Raw genomic sequence first — 19049 nt, 5'->3', positions numbered from 1 at the left:
TTTTATGTGTATTCCTCTGAAACCTACAAGTACAATGCTGTAACTATCAGACACAAGTCAATGGAAAACAGTCCCCTTTGAAGACAAGGATGAGAAGAGGGTGGCACAGGCTGTCATGGCAGTTTTTCCCCCATTAGCAAACTCTAAAACTTGGTAGAGGAGTGTGAGGACAGTTGAAATATGCTCCACTCACACGGAAGATAAAGCATTTCTATGGTGAGGGCGGCTGACCACAGCAGCGCGCTGCCAGGAGGAGCTCCAGCTTCTGCTCCGGGACCTGCAGAGCTGAGCTCCTCTCCTCTCCATTCCTCTTCTGCCCAGCATTCCTTGTCCCTGGCCATCCCGGTCTCCCTCTATCAGTCCCCCATCAGGTTATCAGTAATTTTCTTGCATATGGGTGTGGAAACCAGGTGGCAATATTCTACACATGGCCTTGCATGTACCAAGGAAAGGGGAACGCTCACTTCTTCCCTTACCCACCGTCTACGCCTCCATTATCAGCACCCACTGACCCTCCTTGCCCCCCCCTCCCAGCACCAGGTTAAGCTCTCAGCCTCAGGCTTTCCTTGCCCAGTGGGCACCAACATAAGGCCCCCTCATCCCTTCCCCTCCTTTCCCAGGACTCCCATCCACCTCCTACTTTGGCCTGCCCACATCTCCCTAGATCACAACCCTGCCACCAGCTTCCCCCATGGCAGTGCTTTCTGCAGTCCTGAGTACACCCCTTTCTTCCCCTCCTACATGGATAAAAATACCCCTGTAGATATTAAAACGAACCCTTCTGCCTTGCGGGTGCAGTGCTGCAGTTGGTATGGCCGGAGCTAAGCTCGAAAGCAGATTTCACTTTCTCACATGTAGCACCAATATCTTCAGGCTTTGCAGGCCCTTTTCCTGCCCATGGAACAAGGACCTTGCCTGCAAACACGATCCTTCAGTTTTGTGAACTTCATCCAGTTCCTCATCCCCCAAAACTTCCCCTGACCTGACAGGCAGTGGCAGCAGCAGGCCAGGCCCAGAACATGGAAAATGCTGGAGTGGGCAGACAGGCAGGACATGAACAGCAGCACTGCAGCACAGCCCCTCCGCCTGCACAGGGGCAGTGCAACCTCTGACAGGTGTGGGGCAGTTCTGCTTTGTCCTCAGCATCACCTCACACAGGGAATGAAACCAATTTTGTGAGCTGGACAATTAAAATGAGGTTAAGAAGTGGTGAAGGCTGGAAGTAGTAAAAATAGGTCAGCTCAGAAACTCAGCTTCTTCCAACTGACTGCATGTGTGCGTGTGAAATACACACGCAAATAAAATACATAAAAATCTGACGGGAGTTGATGCTTTTTCCCTGGCAGCCAACCTCAGAGCACCGCGGTGCAGGACAAGGCCGTGAGCAGCAGGGCACGGCCAGGCCTGTGGGAGGAGGCAGCACTGTCACACCACAACGGCTTCTTGAGGCAAAGAAAGCAAGGAGCCGAGCTCTGACAGCGCAGCAGGAAGGGGAGAAGTTAGCCTTTCTGCCATTACAAGAGGTAGCAGCTGGCAATTTATATATTTTAAAAGGGTGCCTGAATATAAATTCATGCCTTTTTACATTCCCAGTGGATTTTTTAAACACCCACTGGAGCACAAAGCAAGGCGCCATCTACAAAGTCTCGCTTCTCCACCTCTCCTCACGAGAGCTGCCTGGAACAAAGAGGCTGACCTACTTTCCCTGGCAGGGCACACCAACCGCTCACTGCCATGGCCGTCAGTCCGCTTCACGCCGCTTTTCTCGGCTCCGTTCTCCTGCTGAGCGCCTCTGTCTGTGGGCAGCGCTGTCTGCTGGGGGCCCTCGCTGTGTATTTACTGCACACAGCCCGGGCCTGCAGGGCGGCCTTGGAATCTTTTCCTTGCTTCGCCACAACAGCTGCACTGGTTAATTCATTTGCGGCTCAACAAATTCCTTTCTGAAGCTCCATATAAGGAGCTCGTAGGCCCAGAGCTCTAAATAATGCATTTGATCTTCCCCTTTGGAACGATGCTGCTGTTGCTGCTAATAATAATACAACCCCAATTATAGGACAATAACATTTATTTAGAGCATGAGGGATTCCACATTATACAAACCCATAAAGTCATTTTTGTTTCACTGGTCCATTTCTACAACAAATACATCAGATCTACTATATAATAAAATTATTTACATTTCCAAACAAAACCGGGTCTGCTTATAACCCTCTTACTGCTATTCACATACAGTACTTAAACAACAGCACAATACGTTATTTTAATACCTAAAAATGACAACCCTGTATTCTAATTTGTTTATGAAAAGTGGAAACAAATACATTTACAATCGTCTCCCCTCCCCTTCCATTTCTTACAAACACATTAACCTCATGTGCTAACCCTGGACTTCACTCTCTAAATCCAGGGGGTTTTAAAAAGAATTCAGTTTTTATATCTATTTATCTGTTTTTTAGAAAAAAATCATTTATTGGGAACAGTATAATATTAAAATGACTTACTGTACAGAATTTTATTTAAAAAAGAAAAATCACAGCTCAAAATCGCTATCGGTAAATTCACACTCATTTACAAGTTTCATGTTTCCATGCAGTAATTTACTTGGATTTTCTTCTTTTTGACTGCATTGCACTGGCACTCGTTTCTGAAATCAAGAGAAGAAAAGAAGCATGGATACTCAGTCGGTAACCATTCACGTGAGGCGCACAGACTGCCCTCTTACCACTCTAAAGTCACAGCGGGGAGGGATCAGGGATGACCCTCACAACACACAGCGCGGGCTGCGCGCTGAGCACCGCCAGCACTGCGGCAACAGAGCGCCCAGCAGCTTCTATGGCAGTCCTGGGTGCAATGGCACGGCCTTACAAACAGCAGTCGTTACTTTAAGCTGCTCTCTAACTTTCTTTGGTTCCACACACACCTCACATCTTACTCAGCCACAGAACGCAGCAGGGCACCGCTCTGCGCACAGGCTGCAGGAATTAGATCCAAGCACAGGACTTGGAGATGGCACTGTCAGGAAACCTAGGCCGTGTTCTGGGCCATCCACACGCCTTGGGAACCTTGCTGTCCCAGTCCTCGGAGAACCAGGGCATTAGAAAACAAGTCTCTTCAGTGCACATCGTGAGTCACAGAAAAACAGCCTATGCAGAAGGATACAATGCACGGTACTTCAGCAGAGCAACAGAAGCACTCGCAGAGGCTACAGTGAAACCAGGTGGCGTTTTCAGTGCACTTACAAGGCACTACGTTTCCATTTCAGAACACAAAGAAAAGAGCACTGAGTGAGGACTAAGGACATCTGCATCTTCAGATGTTTTAAAAATGCAATTGGAAACATGGCGATGTGTCTTTGGCTCTTTACAGTATTTTCCAGTAGCTGCTATGGCCGTGTGCATCTGAGAGTCAAAAGGGAAAACACACCCCAAGACCTCTCAAACTAGAAAAACAGTGACAACTCCATGGCTATTAAACTCTGTATTACAAAAATATCCACTTTTCCAAGTTTCACAAACCCAAAGCTACAGTAAACAGTGAGGCAGCCCTTCCTGGTAGGGCATTCTAACAGCTGCAAACCCCAGCACAGTATCAGCTTCCAGAAGTGGGACCATACCCTGGTGAACAGAGCGCTGACTTCCAGCAGCTGCTCCCTGCTGCCTTCTGCTGCTCCTCCAGCAGAGCCTATCCTGGCCTATCCTTCCCAATACCCCATGGCTCATTCGCAGCACCTGGTCCCAAACCCCTTTTCTCTCCCTGCTGTGCTGAAGTTTTTCCTAAGTGCTACTTTTTTATATAACGGCCTTAATCAGCCTTCATTTCAAAAGTTTCGTTGTTTTTTTCCTCACAACTCTTCACTCTCCTTAAGATGGATTAACAAGTTTCTTGGGACACAGATCACACACATCCAGGTGGAGGCCATGTACAAAGCATACAGGCTTCCTTAAGCAGTGTGTCACTAATAAATGCACAGAACAGAGTAGGCACGCGTGGTACACCACTTCTCGCCTTTCACACTCTATCTCACTTATCCTTCATACTCTGCCCTTCCACAGAAGCGCCCTGTTTTCTCCAAAGCTCTGCAGTAGGCAACGGCTTGCACGGAGATAAGGCAATGGCAGGGAGCAGTGCGCAGCAGGCTGGGCTGCTGGAGAGCCCTCAGAACTGCAGTATTTCCACATACAGGTTTCAAAAACAACTTTACTTACAGAGGTGAACAAATGACACAGTCGGTACAAAGCCCATACATGAGTGCTGCTATTCTTTAAATTTAATGTTCTTTCGCGTTCCCGTATTTTCAGAATTTGAAGTGCCACTGGTTGTCATCTTTAGGTTCACTCATTACAGCACACTTCAGACAGCCTCGAGCTCCCCAAGGTATCACCCAATCATTTTACATTTGCTTCACATTTTTCAACCTTTTCTTCACATTGTGAAAGATAACGTAGTGTTACAATACAGACCTGCACAGCCCTGCTACAAGAGGGAACTCCAATTAAATTCAGCAGGCACAGAACTATAGAACACAGAGGGCCCTCCACGTGTCATTGCACGGTTACATACAGCTGGAAGTCTCTCAAACTCTTATAAATGCAAATACTCTTACCAGCAAACTTTGGTATCTTCAATATGGAAAATGGTTGCTGAATTCAACTTGACTTCTTTTTATAATTATGATGTATTAATACCTCTGTGCTCTGCAAGTTATCATTAAAATACTGGTTGAACGTTTCCTCGCGTTGGTCCCTCTACCCTCTCACACAACTTGTGTCCATCAGATCTGCTCTGACCCTCACACGTAAAGAGCTGGCACCATTACCTTCAGAATTGCAGAGCAGCACCGTGGTCTGTGCATCCTGGTAACAAATGTGCACACCTCACAACTGCTGTGTACTTTGTGCAAGACTGCAGCCCATATGGAAGTAAGGCACGTGGTAACTGCCAGCGCCAGGAGCTGACGCCTGTGACTTTGGGGTTTGGGGTGCTCCTGGGAAGGATACCCGGGGGTGTGCACTCCTGTGTGCCCGCAGGCTGCCGGCCGGGCAGCACTCTGTGTGCCTGCACACAGGCATTTGGAAAAGTTGACCGTGTGCTTGGAATGACTTAAGTATTTTTCTCATGTCTTTCAGATTTCAGTTAAAAAAAAAAAAAAAGCGATGCTTTTTAACTCGAGTACAGTCCACTAATGACACATTTCTGTAAGGAGAATTCAACTTCAACTAGGCAAGCTTGCTGATTACTATGTTAATTAGTACTGCAGAAAACCTGTTCCACAAATGTAACAATAAGAAATCCATACAAGATTCACCGCCAGTACAGATTTAGGTAAACACGTGAACACCGACCTGTGTCTAAAACCATAGAAACTAGAGTTAAAAGCACACAACAGTTACAAACTGTAAACCAACCACACTTACGAGCCAGTTATCAAAAGGGTTATTTTGGGAAGCACCTTACTTCCTGCCCTGTCCACAGAAATGACGGCTGTGCATTTTACCTTTTGCAGTGCTGGATGCAGATGCTGGTCTGGAGGACCTCTTGCGCTGTCCATTCTCTACAGTTTCCTGTGAAGCGGCAGAATCCTCTGTTCTTGAATTTCTTCTACTTGGAGTTTTAGACTTTTCACAATTCTCTTTTGTCTCATTACTAATAAAGTGGGACAAAATATTTCTGATGAAGTGTAAGAAGAATTACGGTTTTCTATGCAACTCAGACAAGCTGAAGGATGGACCGACACAGGTACCAGTTCCGGACTATTAGCATTGAAGATATGAAATGCTAGAGATACCAGAAGTTTTATCAGATGAAGAATGACCTGAGTAAGCCAGAGTATAGTCCATTTCTATTAAAAATTATCAGAGGATACAGAATTGAGAAGTCCTCAAAGAAAATATTTTCAACATTAGAAGATCAAGAAATTAGATGCACTATAAATTGTCTGCTCTGTTTTCCACAGGTGCCACCATTACTGAAGTCTAGGAAAAGCAAACAAGTTACATTAGAGACTGCTATGATATGGGAATACAGAGTTGAAATTGCAGATGAACGTAAGGAGGAATTACGAACCCTTAATTGCCAGCTCGTTTCCACTAAAAAGACTCAGATAACTGATCTACATAATTTCTTCACATAATAAAAAGCATAAGGATTATTTAAAACTTTCTTGAAGGTTTATGGCATACTTCTGTTATAAGAAACAGTAGTAGGCCATGGAAACAGTAGGCAGTGTGGAAATCCACGTTTCTTGTTGCTGAGACAATAACTGGAGTGTACTGTGTTGTAATTAAACTCCACTTTGCTTTATTACTATTTGCCCTGCAAACTCACCCTGACAATTGGGGCATCTCTTTCAAGTATTAATGCCAGACAATTTCTAATGACTGTGTAGCTCCTGAATATTAAGCTAAACTTATCTTCTGTGAATTAAAAGGCAAGCAATTAAGCAAATAAATCAATCCACTGATAATAGAAAAGAAGAAAGAAAACTTCTTTCATATCCTTCTGCTACTTGCAAGATTTCACAAAACGATGCCTTAATCAAGGAACTGATGGGAAACACAAAGTAGACCTGTGCATTACAGAGGTTCTAATACAGTGTCAATATTTCAGAGGAAGCTCTACTTTAAGAGAAAGAAAATACTACAGAGATTTGCAGTTTTAAGCAACAGATGGCTGAAACAAAACATGCTTTGCCAATGTAAGGAAAGACAGTCAAACACAATCTCAAGCAGGGAAACAGAGTAAAGGAGAATATGGAAGCAGGTGGATTGTCAGATACAAAATACACATTGAAAGCAACTTCCCCACAGGTCAGCAGTATGGGCAATCAGGTCACAAAACTGGTCTTCCAGTAGGGAACCAGTAAGCAATGACACCAATTATTCCCAGGCTATCTGGAGGTGTGTGTCAGCCAAACGGGTGCCATCAGCTGAAGTTTGCTTGCTGGAGATAACAGCTGAAGAGTTCAAATAAGTATCCATCAACTTGGATTGCTCCATAGGGACCAACAACTCTCCTCTGCTTTTCTAGAAGGAACTGAAGTTGTACTAAGTAAAGGTATTCCTAGTGCTCTGCATGCTGCAGGGCTCCTCCAAGGTGTGTGTCATGTACCACATCTCCCTGGGGCTTGGAGCTGACCACCGTGAATATCAGATATCATCAGACTTTACCTTTCTCTGAACACTTTTTCTTTCCAGAAAAAGCATCAGTACAGAAAAATCCAAACAGAAATGTACTTGAGATAATCTGACGTACTGAATGGCAGTCCAAATATGGAGAATCCTCTCATCTGCCAACTGTCTCACATTCAGCTTTTTAGAAAAACTCTATCCTAAAAAAAAAAACCATCAGCCTTTCAGTCTGTCCTTGATACAACTCCAGAAAGGCCCCAGCCCACGTGAAGGTAAACAGAAGCAGACGTTTGATTCACAGTCTTTGCTGATACGAGAAAGTACACTGCTTTCCCCCCCTTACCCGCTTTATTTCCTGATGGACTGACAGCAAGCTGCACCATTAACCCTGTCTTCTGGTACCACTTCACTTTGAGCAGGGCAGCACCAAGATTACGGCCAGTTGTACCAACAGTTACCAAAGAAATCTTATAGGTTTGACATCAGAGCTGCCCTACAGTGAGCTAGGTGGTTTTAGAATTAACAGAAACTGATCTTGAAGATGGTATTTTCTTCTGACAGAACACAACCATTCAAAATTTCTCTTTTGATTAGCAAAAGTCTTAACTAGGACAAGACAAAGTTTCTAGCAGGCTTTCCTATCAGCTTTCAGCAAAGCACCAACAGGAAAACACAGAGGAAAATGTGCAGAAATCAGTAACTAAAGCACATATAAACTGTAAGAAGAAAAAGAAAGCCTTTACAAAGTCCTACTTTCAGAAAACAAAAATTCCCAACTGTTCTGCAGGCTTCTGGAGTTGCATTTTGAATTTGTTCTCAGAAAATACCAAATGCTAGAACCACCAAGACCCCCCCAGGATGGGGAACACTCAGGTCTGAGCAAACAGGAGGAAACACTGCCCAGAGCACGAAGACAGACTTGGGAGAAAGTTATCTTACATTCTGCATTTCAGTCACACTTTGGAACAGTTTCCTAGCAGAAATCCTCAGTAGGGAAGAAAAGGTTTGGCAAAGAAAGTGAATAACCACAGCAGATTTTTTTTTTTTTTAATTTGTGCAATTTGAAAGCACAAATTTGTGAAATTTGAAGCAAAGAGAAAAGGACTTCCTTGTGTGAAAGCTGTATCTATTCTGAATCTATATAAACTATCTCCTTACCTTTGACCAGCAACTACTGGAGCATTTGTTTCAAGTTCTACAAGAGAAAAAGATAGTTTTTAGGTCCGCTGTAGAAGTACATACTTGCTAACAAGGCATGGCTATCTCACAGTTCTCTCGTTATGCATTATGTCTGACAATTAAGTGTCTCCTGTCTCTTGTTACTCTCAAAGCAAATCAATCTAATGCAGCCAGTGAGGCAGACATCAGGCAGTGCTCTGATGAGGGCCTGCACCAGCTGCAAAAAGAGAAGTTAAAAGAAACCCTGCAGAAAGAAACTGCAGAGAAACTTTCTAATAAGGATTATAGTCCTCTCCCTTATAAACTCTATGTTAGTCAGCTTATTCCTTTCAAGGCTTCTACATTTTTATGGTTTTAAAACTTAAAAATACTGATCTGAATCTACCATACGTCTAACATAAAGATACTACTTTAACACAATCATCTGCAAGCAATACCTCCTAAAGAACTTTGTAGGAAGGTGCAGAAGGGAACACACGTTTCTGAAGCCCAGTTACACTTCTGCTAAGTTGGAGACTCCTTCTGGTGGTGCCAAAGAGCAGTGCGCTCTTGCCTTCCTCCTCCCTCCTACTGATTTCATAAATAAACCTCTGCTGTTCTTTGAGTGTTCACAGCAGCACTGAATTCCATCACATGAAATTTAACATCTTTTTTTGTTGTTGCTGTCCATCTTTAATTACCCCCATATCTACCATTTTGCTGAGACTGCTCTACCTTATCACTGTGCCTCTTGTGAGAAACTGCAACTGATTTAGAGATTACCAATGGAACGCACTATCTTAGCTCTCTGTTTGATGATTGCACTGCCTAAGCTGGTCTCCACCTCACCCTTATTATCCTTCAGTGTTTGTGACAGTGGCTTTGCCTTTAATATCAATTTAGTGCTCCACATTTGCTATAATGAGCACAAGGAACAAAGCCATAAAAAGAGTAAGAGAACAACCCTAGCCCTGTTATGGAACATGAGATTCTTCAGTGAAAGTGTATGTTACTGTGCCCAAAAACCTGTCTCAGTAAGAAAAATAGAATGAGTAAGAAAAAGTTGCTCTTTCTTTCTACCCAAAATGTGAGTAGGCAGAATACCCATAGCAAAAATCGGTCAGACCAGTGCTTTTCTTTCCTGAGCAGGAATCCCAGACTGTGGCTACATGTGTGCCGGTGCGAGGAGACAGATGGAACCCTGGCAGGGTGTGTGCTTTGAATGAAAAGATAAATAAATGAATGAAAGGATTAGACCTCTAGAACTTACACTCCCAGCACTGCTTTGGGAAATATTTTCAGAAGTGTCCTATGCAACAAAAAAACCCCTTATTTGGTCTTAACAAAACTTCAAAGCACAAACACACTGAGTGCATCACTACGAATCCAGCCATTCAGATTGTGACTGAGAGCTAAAAGCTGCCTTGGTGATTTCTTCCTTGCTTTATTCACTCTCCTACTGGCACTCCAATGAGGCTTTGAAACTTCTAAGGCACAACATATATAATAAAGGAAAGCAATCCCCCCAAATAAAAATAATGAAAAAACAAACAAAGAAAAAAACCAAAACACAATGCCAAACTAGCAAGCTTATTGATGATTTAGCATTTTCAGTTAAAAACATAATGAGCTTAGTTCACCTAAATTCTGCTTTTCCGAAGTAAAATTTACCTGTTCTTTGAACAGTACTTTCTGATGTGGCAACTGAACTTTTTTTCTGCGTTAAATGTTGAGAAGATGCTAGAATAGAAGTGGAGGGGAAAAACCATTACTTTCAAAGGGAGTCACAAGATTTTTTTTGTTGTGCAACTGGGCTGCTTTTACAAAACAAGGCATCTTCCAACTTACTGCATTTTTATATTTACAGAGAGAACTTTTGTAATCCATATTCTACTCTCTCCCTCACCCCTGCCCCCCCCCCCCCAAAAAACCCCCAAAACAGCTCCTCAGTTTAAGAACAAACAACAAAAACCTTTCACACACAAAACCCATTAGCCAACCTACCCCAAGCAGGTATTCCCAAACCACATAAGTGATGTGGTTAAATATCATCAAGGGTGTTTTTAAAGGCAATGTTTTGTCATTAGACCAAGAAACTAAAGAAAGACCTAAAAGAGGTCTCTGTTTTGCATCTCTCTCAGCTTCACACTCATTTCAGCAGATGTCTTGAGGAAAAACAGCTTTGTTGTTAATGAATGGATACCCTCATCTTCAATTAAAGCACAGAAGTGCAAACTGTGCTCCCAGAGGCTCCCAGGACATCCTTAGTCAATATGATGGGACTTGACGTGTTTTTTTTTTTTTTTGTAAAAATAAGATAGTAAACCAATACCTGTCACGCAAATGCCTTCCAGTCTTCCCTTGGGTGTGATCATGAACTTACCAAGAACACAGAGACATAAAGGTTCCAATTTAGATAAAGAATATTCATTCCATTTATAAAAATACGTGTACATTCAGATTCCTACATCACTGTCCCAGACCTGAAGAGAACATATGCACTTTGCATATGGAACACAGCTTGCTTCAGACTTGAGAATAAATGAATCCCCACTCTTGATACTGAAGTTAGGTATATTTTCTATCTTTTTCTTACACATCAAGAAGCAGCAAGAGCATTTGGAACGTGTTATCACTGCTTCCTGCTTTGAGATCACTGTACGGACTTGCATCACGCTGCGCTTGCCAACAACTTTTTCTCCTAAGAAAGCATGATTCCTTCTGCAAAGCTCAAAGGAAGCATTTCCACCTTCTAGCAGCATACAGCTAAGGCACACAGCTAGCCATGGGAAAATTTATGCTTAAATAGAAGCTTGTTTCCACTGATTTATGTGGGTTCTATTTTCCATAGTTTTGTCTTCTAAAAGATAAAATCCATGCCTGAACTGACAATATAAACCACAATGGATATTCAAATAGCTTGCTTGAGGAGTGATGGCTTATTTCCACATCGCCTCCAACAGGTTAAAATTGCATCAAGAACAAGCAGTGATGTCATAAATAAAGTCTGTCAATGCTAAAAGTAAAATGATAAAGGAAACAAGATAGAAATGAGAAGATTTTCTGTTACTATACACGTTTTACTCATAATGGCACTTTTAAGTATATCTCTGAAATGAACATTTTCATTTTTCCCTTCAATTGTGCATAATTTTATTTATTTATTTATGCTAGAGTTCATCTATTTCCCTACAAGGCTACGGTTCCCATAGAGGGAACTTGTATTATTAGGATTAATACACAATATCAGAATTAAGTCTATATATTTAAATAAGTTATAAACGCAAAAGATCTCTGTGAGGACCAAAGCAGATCTATGTAACTGACCAGGAGGAGCAAGCTGGCAGGGCTCATTACCAGATCTTTAAATTAGATCTGATGGGGACAGAGGAACAGAGAAGAGTCAGGGAACACTGCCACTTCAGGAAGCCGTGGGGAACACCTCAGAGTTGCCCCAGAGGTTTTTGTGAGGGCTACTCCAAAAAGGCAATGAGGCCAATAGCCCAGCTGAGCCACCTCTGCACAAATGCATGCAGCATGGGAAATAAGCAGGAGGGGATGGAAACTGTGCTGCAATTAGGAAACTACCACCTAATTTCTATCACAGAAATGTGTTGGGTTCATTCATACAACTGGAATACTATGACTGAGGGTGACAGGCTTTCTAGAAAAGATCGACAAGGTAGAAGGGGTAGGGGAGTTGCCCTCTGTGTTAAGAGGTGGACGGAGAGCAAAGTCGTGATCATGCAGAGAGCTGGTGGGTGAAAATATGGGACCAGACCAATAAAGGACATCTGGTGGTTGGGTGTACTATGGGCACCTGATCAGACAGAGCCTGTGGATGAGGCCTTGCTCCAGCTGTAAGAGCCATCGCGCTCACCGGCTCTTGTCCTGATGGGAGATTTCAACCACCCAAACGTCTGCTGGCAAAGCAGCACAGTGGGCTGCAAACAATCCAGGAGACTCCTGGGGTGTGTTGATGATACAACTTTCTGGTCCAGGTACAGGACAGTCCAACCAGCACTGAAGTACTACTAGATCTGGGGCTCACAAAAGCAGAAGAAATCATTAAAGAGGTTCAGACTGGAGGCAGCCTGGGATGTAGCCACCATACTTTGGTTGAGCTCAGGATCTCAGAGAACACAGGCCAGGCAGAGTCTAGTCAGGATCCTGAACTTCAGGAGAATGAACTTCAGGCTGTTTAAGGAATTATTGGAACAGATTCCATAGGAAACTGTCCTTAGGGACAAAGGAACAGAACAGAGTTGGCAGCACTTTAAGAATACATTTCTGAGAGTGCAAGAGCTATCCATCCTCCAGCAGAAGTAATCAGGCAAAGGAAACAGAACATCAGCATGGCTGAGCAAAGATGGGGATGGTAAAATTGAAGGAAAAGTATAAGCAGTGGAAGTGGGGACAGATGGCTTCGGAAGAGTATAGGGATACTATCTGGATGTGCAGAGATGGCATAAATGGAATTCAACTTGGCGAAGGATGTGAAAAACAACAAGAAGGGTCTTAAAAGACTGGAGACACACTCGTCTTACAAAACAACAGAGAGCATATCCCTTCTGATAAATGAGAGGGGAGAACTGACTTCTTCAGATACAGAGAAGGCTGAGGTACTTAAAGAGTTCTTGGCCTTGGTCTTCACTGCCAGTCAGGCTTCCCGTGCCTCTTGTATCCCTGAACTTCTAGGCAGGGGTCAGGCGAGCAAAATCCCTCTCACTGTAAGACTGGAGCAAGTCTGAAACCATCTCATGAAACTGAATGTGTCCATGGAGCCAGACAACACACATCCTAGGGCTCTGAAGGAGCTGGCTGATGCAGTTGCCAAGTGTCTCTCCATCACATTTGAAAAGTCATGGCTGTCAGGCAAGGTTCCTGGTAACCAGAAAAAAGAAAAACATCACTCCCATTTTTAAGAAAGGGAGAAAAGAAGATCCAGGAAACTACAGGCTGGCAAGCTTTATGTCTGTGGCTGGGGAGATCACGGAGCTGATCCTCCTAAAAGAGATGTTAAGGCACATGCGAGCTGAGAAGGTGATCTGAGACAGCCAGCACAGCTTCATTAAGCACAGACTGTGTCTGACCAATCTGGTTGCCTTCCATGATTGAGTGACAACACCGGTGGACAAAGGAAGACCAGCAGACATTGTCTACCTGGATTTCTGCAAGGCCTTCAACATGGTCCTATGCCAGATCCTTATCTCCACATTGGAGAGAGATGAATTTGAAGGCTGGACTATTTGGTGGATAAAGAATTTGTTGGATGGTCATAGCTAGAGGGTTGTGGTCAATGGCCCTGTGTCCAAGTGGAGGCCTGTGATGAGTGGGTGTCCTCCACAGATCTACCCTGGGACCAGTGCTCTTGAACATCTTCATCAATAACATAAATGATAAGATCACGTGTACCCTCAGAAGTTTGCAGATGACATCATAGAAGGAAGGGACACCATTCCTTCTTCACAGGAGCACCCCTCCTACAAAGAAAGGTTGAGGGAGTTGGACTTGTTTAACTTGGAAAAGAGAAGACTCCACTGACACCTCATTGTGGCCTTCTAGTACTTGAGGGGAGCTTATAAGCAGGAAGGGGAAAGACTTCATACATGGTGCAATAGCAACAGGACAAAGGGGAATGGCTTTAAACTAAAAGAGAAAAAATTTAAGTTAGATGTTAGGAAAAAATTCTTTACCCAGAGGGCAGTGAGGCCCTGGCACTGCTGCCCAGAGAAATCGTGAATGCACCATCCCTGGAGATGTTCAAGGCCAGGTTGGATGGAGCCCTGAGCAGGCTGATCTGGTGGGTGCCAAGTAGCCTATGGCAGGGGGCTTGGAGCTCAATGATCTTTAAGGTCCCTTCCAACCTAAACCACTCTATGATTCTATTATGTACCAGTTTAAAAGATATCTGATGCATCCAATTGCATCAACAATGACATCCAATCTTTCTCCTATTTCTAAGTTACATGAAGTCACTCCTCTATTATGTTCACATGAAATACCACATGTAAGCAGTAAATGAAAACAGACTGAACACCTGAAATGTGGATCTTGGTGAAATACAAGTCTACACATTATCCTAATATTAGAATTAAAAAGTAGCCATCACCCTACAGTATCTGCATTTTATAATATTCACAGAAGAAAGCACCAATGAAGTTCATGAAAGCAATCTTGCAGCTTCTATTTAAAAAGGGTGGCAATAGACTTACCTGTATTTTGTAGCAGTTCCTGACGTGTTCCTGTTTTGTCCTCCACCAAGCCACCCCCAGTCTGCTCAGCCGGTAAGCTGCCATGGTTACTGCCATTTGTGCTTGGTGTTGCAGGTGCAAGCTCTGGAATTGCTGGAGTGGTTACAGCTGACAGTGCACTTGTAGGAGGAGTGCTTGTTGATAAGCTTGGAGATACAGAAGCAGAAACAGCAGCAGCAGTGCTAATGCTCACATTGCCAGGCCCAGAAGTGCTCTGTTTTGTAAGACTGGGTGCTGGAGGTGTTACAGTTTTATTGTCTAGTTCTGCTGGTGATTGCTCTGTTCCCAAGCCACTTGGGACTGATGTTTCCAGCCCCTGACCTTCTGCTTCTCCATCCAAGGTGTACTGTTCTTCTCCTTTCTCAAGGGAGCCAGTGACTTTCTTGCATGCTTTTGTCAGCAAGAGTTGGCCAATTTTGTCTACTTTTCCCTTTCCTTTACTAGAAGAAACAGGACTTCGTCTGTTCCCAGGTCCTGGACTACTGGTAAGAAGAGGTGAAACCACAGGTCCAGGCTGTGTGGCTGTAACGGGGCACTGGTCGCTTGACCCACTGCCCTGAGAAGCAGCTTCTTCAGGGCTTGAGTCTTTTGCTGGCTGAGCAGGAAGATGTGAAGGAACATTTGAAGTAGTAGTAGCAGGAGAAGGCAGCTGAACAGAGGGTGCCAAGGGATTAAGAACGAGTGGCCTGCTCGTGGGAATACTAGGAGCAGGACTGCTAGAGGATGTGGTAGGAGGAGCAGGTGCAGAGGAGAACTTGATGTTCTGTGGTATATGTAAAGGGCCCACAACCGCGACTGACTGAGGCATTAGGCTGGAGTTGGATGTCATCGGGGCTGTGGGAATCGTACTTGGTTGAGAGCCTTTCATAACCTGAATTATTGAGGAAGAGTTTATAAAAACAGGTGTAATGAACTGTGGCCGTGCATTAGACTGAGCTGCCGACTGTCCCTCAGAAACCATAACTTTGTTTCCGACGTTAGGCATTGTGACAACAGTAGACACTAATGCAGGTTGCAAGTGAGATGGCAAGGGTGCTGATGTATTAGCAGAAGATGTAATAGGGTTTGAAGTTACAAAAACTGTTATCTGGTTGGGTGGTAACGGAGCTGAAATAGAAGAAGTGACAGGCCTTTGCATTACTGGAGGAACACTCTGCGTAACATTTGAGTTTATTTCTCCCGGTTCCTGATGCCCTGGATTTGAACAGGGCTCATTACTTTGAGGCAAACTAAGTGAATTAGATGGCTCTTTGCTAGAGGATGTATCTTGCAGTGGAGGAATGACAGCTACCTTTTTTATCTCCTCCACAGTGGTGACTACTGGTGCCATTTCAAGACCAGTCAGTCCTGGGGGCTTAATGGTTATATTAGGAGCTCCAGAATTATCAAGAAGTTGACTTAAAGAAGTTGGTGCTTCCCTCATAGCTGGAGATACCATGGTTTTACTTTCCTCCAAAACTGGAAGCTTACCCACATCTAAGGCCTGCCCATCTTTTTTTGACTGCTCCTCTGGAACCAACATTTTTATTTCTGGAGTAGGGATACCTTTTAGTTCAATGCTGGGCTGGTCTTTGTTACCTTGGACAATTTGTGCACTTTGACATTCATTATCTTGAGAAACACCAAGGCTTTCTTTATTGTCTTCAGGAATGCCAGTCATAGCAGGTGCAGAAACTGAAGGACTCTGATTACTTAGCATGTTATTATTTTGAAAACTTGTAGTAACAGGTGTTGGCAAAGAAGCAGGACCAACCATTATATTCCTTTGCATATCTACATTCTGCAAGAGAGATGGATTCTGTGGAGTAGTCAAAGATAATTTTGCTGCTTTTGAATTCTGTCTACCCGGACTTGGTGTTGTTTTCCTGCTGGATCCAGGACTGGACCTTCGACTATTGCTTGGACTTGCCCTCTTTGTTCCTCCAGCATTGGTTTGCTTTCCTGAATTAACAACACTTTCCAATTTGTGTGACTGGGGAGCAGCAAAACTAGACTGATTGTTAATTGTGAGATTTGATGGGGCTTGTCCAATAGCCTTCAAAGTAGTAGGATTAAGACCCTGCTGATCAAATCCTCTACTGAGATTAGGCCTGGGAGGCAAAGGAATATTAATTTGGGGAGGGAAAAGACCAGCTATAGAAGCATTGAGTCTCTCGGGAGACAGGCTTATTTCTGAGGGTTCTGTGCTAGGTGGGCGGTTATTAGGAGTCTGAGGATAGTATGGCCTTGGGCTTGCTCTGTTTGGGGTTTTAGGCCTTGAAGTTTGTGATGGGGTAGCGACATTAGGAAAATGGTGTGCAAGAGAGCCAGGCAAAGAATTAGATTGCTGTTGAGGACTTGCGCCTTGGGTGGATGAAAGTGGGGATGGTCCAGGTTTGGCTCCCGTCATCATTAATTGGTTCTGTGAAACTACTAAATGAGATGTCAAATTATTCTGAGCTCCTGATGCTGGGGGGCCTTCAGTTCCACCTCCTTCTGGAAGGGAAGATACTGATGAAACCTCTCCCAGAGGTGAGCTGGAAGGATTCTGTACATTATCTTGATAAACCATTTTTCTTGCATTATTTCCCAAAGGAGGATTGCCTGGCAAGGAAATTCTCTGTTTATCAGGAGACAGAGGCACAGATCCAGGACCTTGTAGATTGACCATTACTGGCATGTTACCACTCTGCTGCATGGGCATTCGTTGGGCATCTGGATTCAGAGGCCCTCGAGGTGGATGAATTCCTTGTGGTACAGGAAGCCTGACTGATTTGGAATCCTGCTGCATCATAAGCATCATCATCATTTGCTGCTGTTGCTGTGGTGTTTGTGGTGGCGCCTGAGCTTGCTGTGGTGGCAGCTGTGGCTGCTGTTGCAGCTGCTGCTGTGGCTGCTGTGTATGTGGCATGAGTTGAGGTGGCATCTGCTGAAGTGGTCTTTGTTCCACCGGCTGAGAAGGATAACCTAAGAGGACACAGTGACATGCTGATCAAAAACAAAAATCAGAGAAAGCAGAATTTATGTAACAAATGGCGTCAGATAGAAGGTGTAGGTAGGAGAGCCTGTTTATCCTCTGTAACAGCCACATTAACTAAATAGGCTTTGCAAACAAGGATTTTTGTATATCATATATATTAAATAAAAAAGGGATTTTACTTAAGATGTTTTTAAGAATTATAAATGACCTGCGTGACATTGAATGGAAGGTCTCTAACATACCAGCGACCAGCTATTACTGTGACTTTACAACACCTCAGAAAGTCTCTACACCTGTCCACAGGCTTGTTGCCACTTTCAAATGCAGAGTTAAACTTTCACAAATTAATTATCCTCAAAACAAACCTAAAAGCTTGTAAGACAAGACCTGGAAAACCCGTTACGTACCTGATCGTTCCCAGTGTACAAAGTAGAATCTACCATGCATCAATGTATTACTTTGCCAAAAAGAGTGCTAAAAGGAACACATGCAGTGCATAATCCTTCCTATGAATAAAGGATAATTTCCATCTCTTAATTCTGAAAAATGAACTACTGGCTACTAGTCAGTTTTTAAGACACCAGTCTCTGCTACTGCTAGGAGTACAGAAATCTACCAAATGTGATACTGCTAAGTAATTCTACAGTATTCAACATGATACCCACAACTGGGTGATACATGAGCACTATCTATTCATTTAGAGCTAATTCAAAGAACACAAATAAATGAATCAATTATTCACTAGGAGAAAAAAAAAAAACACAACTTGGTCTTGAACATGCAAAAAAGCACTGTCACAAAGATCAGTAAAAGCTCTGCTGTAGAGACATTTAACACTCACCTGGTGGCCTGCTTCCGAAGTCTGAAAGTTTAGGGCCTGAGTTGTCCAAGTTGATTCCTTGATCTCCAGACGTTGATGACTGATCGCTCTCCTCCAGGCCACCTGGACGCGGTTCTGAAGAGCTGAAAGGAAAATATAATTGCTGTTTACATACAGCTGTAACATCAGTGTTTGGATTCCGCTTCCACAACTATCACAGCACTTCTGGCTGACCTGTAAGTAACTCATGGAAACAGATCACTGCCTTAAGTACAGTGCAGCAGATGTGAACGCAGCCCAGGACTACTGACAGTCACTTCTGGGCCTTAAATACTACTCCTGAAGAGACAAGCTGCCTGGTACTTTACTCACCCAAAGCATTTGTTTCTTTCCTTTCTTTCTTCCTTGAATCTGAGTTTTATAAAAGAATGCTGACAGATACTTCAAATTTATATATAAATAGCTCTCCCGGTGGATCTAAATAGGCTTCCCTCAAATACCGCTGTGCCATCTGTACAGATAAATATCGTGTGTATATGCACTGAACTTCAATGGCAGCACCACATTCCCAGGGGAGCCCAGCTTAGGGTATCAGACCTCTATCCATGTCACAGCACAAACATATTGACACATCAGGCATTCAAGACCATCCACCAGAGCACACAGCTCTGTGGGACGCAGACCCTGCTCCAGGAGACCCTGGGGGACAAGTTAAAACTGCCAAGATTCAA

The 19049-nt window shown here is 43.7% G+C and overlaps 1 protein-coding gene across 9 annotated transcripts in view; it reads right to left on the bottom strand.

Moving 5' to 3' along the window:
* Window positions 1–2047: 2047 nt before the first annotated feature.
* Window positions 2048–19049, bottom strand: part of NCOA6 (nuclear receptor coactivator 6) — a 41959-nt gene continuing 24957 nt past the window's right edge. For 2 of the 9 annotated variants that reach the window (XM_015296279.4, XM_040650835.2), the window contains 6 exons: window positions 18340–18461; window positions 14501–17485; window positions 9957–10025; window positions 8286–8322; window positions 5495–5643; window positions 2048–2644 (listed from right to left, as the gene is read on the bottom strand). In XM_015296279.4, coding sequence (XP_015151765.2) covers window positions 2598–2644; window positions 5495–5643; window positions 8286–8322; window positions 9957–10025; window positions 14501–17485; window positions 18340–18461 — 3409 coding nt within the window. In that variant the 3' untranslated portion in view covers window positions 2048–2597. Of the gene's footprint in view, window positions 5973–8285; window positions 8323–9956; window positions 10026–10617; window positions 10664–10690; window positions 13170–14500; window positions 17486–18339; window positions 18462–19049 lie in introns of those variants that run through there. The other 7 variants (XM_015296281.4, XM_040650833.2, XM_015296282.4 and 4 more) reach the window with 7 other exon arrangements.

Source organism: Gallus gallus, chromosome 20 (genome assembly GCF_016699485.2).
Source record: "Gallus gallus isolate bGalGal1 chromosome 20, bGalGal1.mat.broiler.GRCg7b, whole genome shotgun sequence".
In the NCBI taxonomy this organism is placed as follows: Eukaryota; Metazoa; Chordata; class Aves; order Galliformes; family Phasianidae; genus Gallus; species Gallus gallus.
Note: the sequence above shows the minus strand (reverse complement) of the source record. Positions and strands in the feature narration are given on the sequence as shown.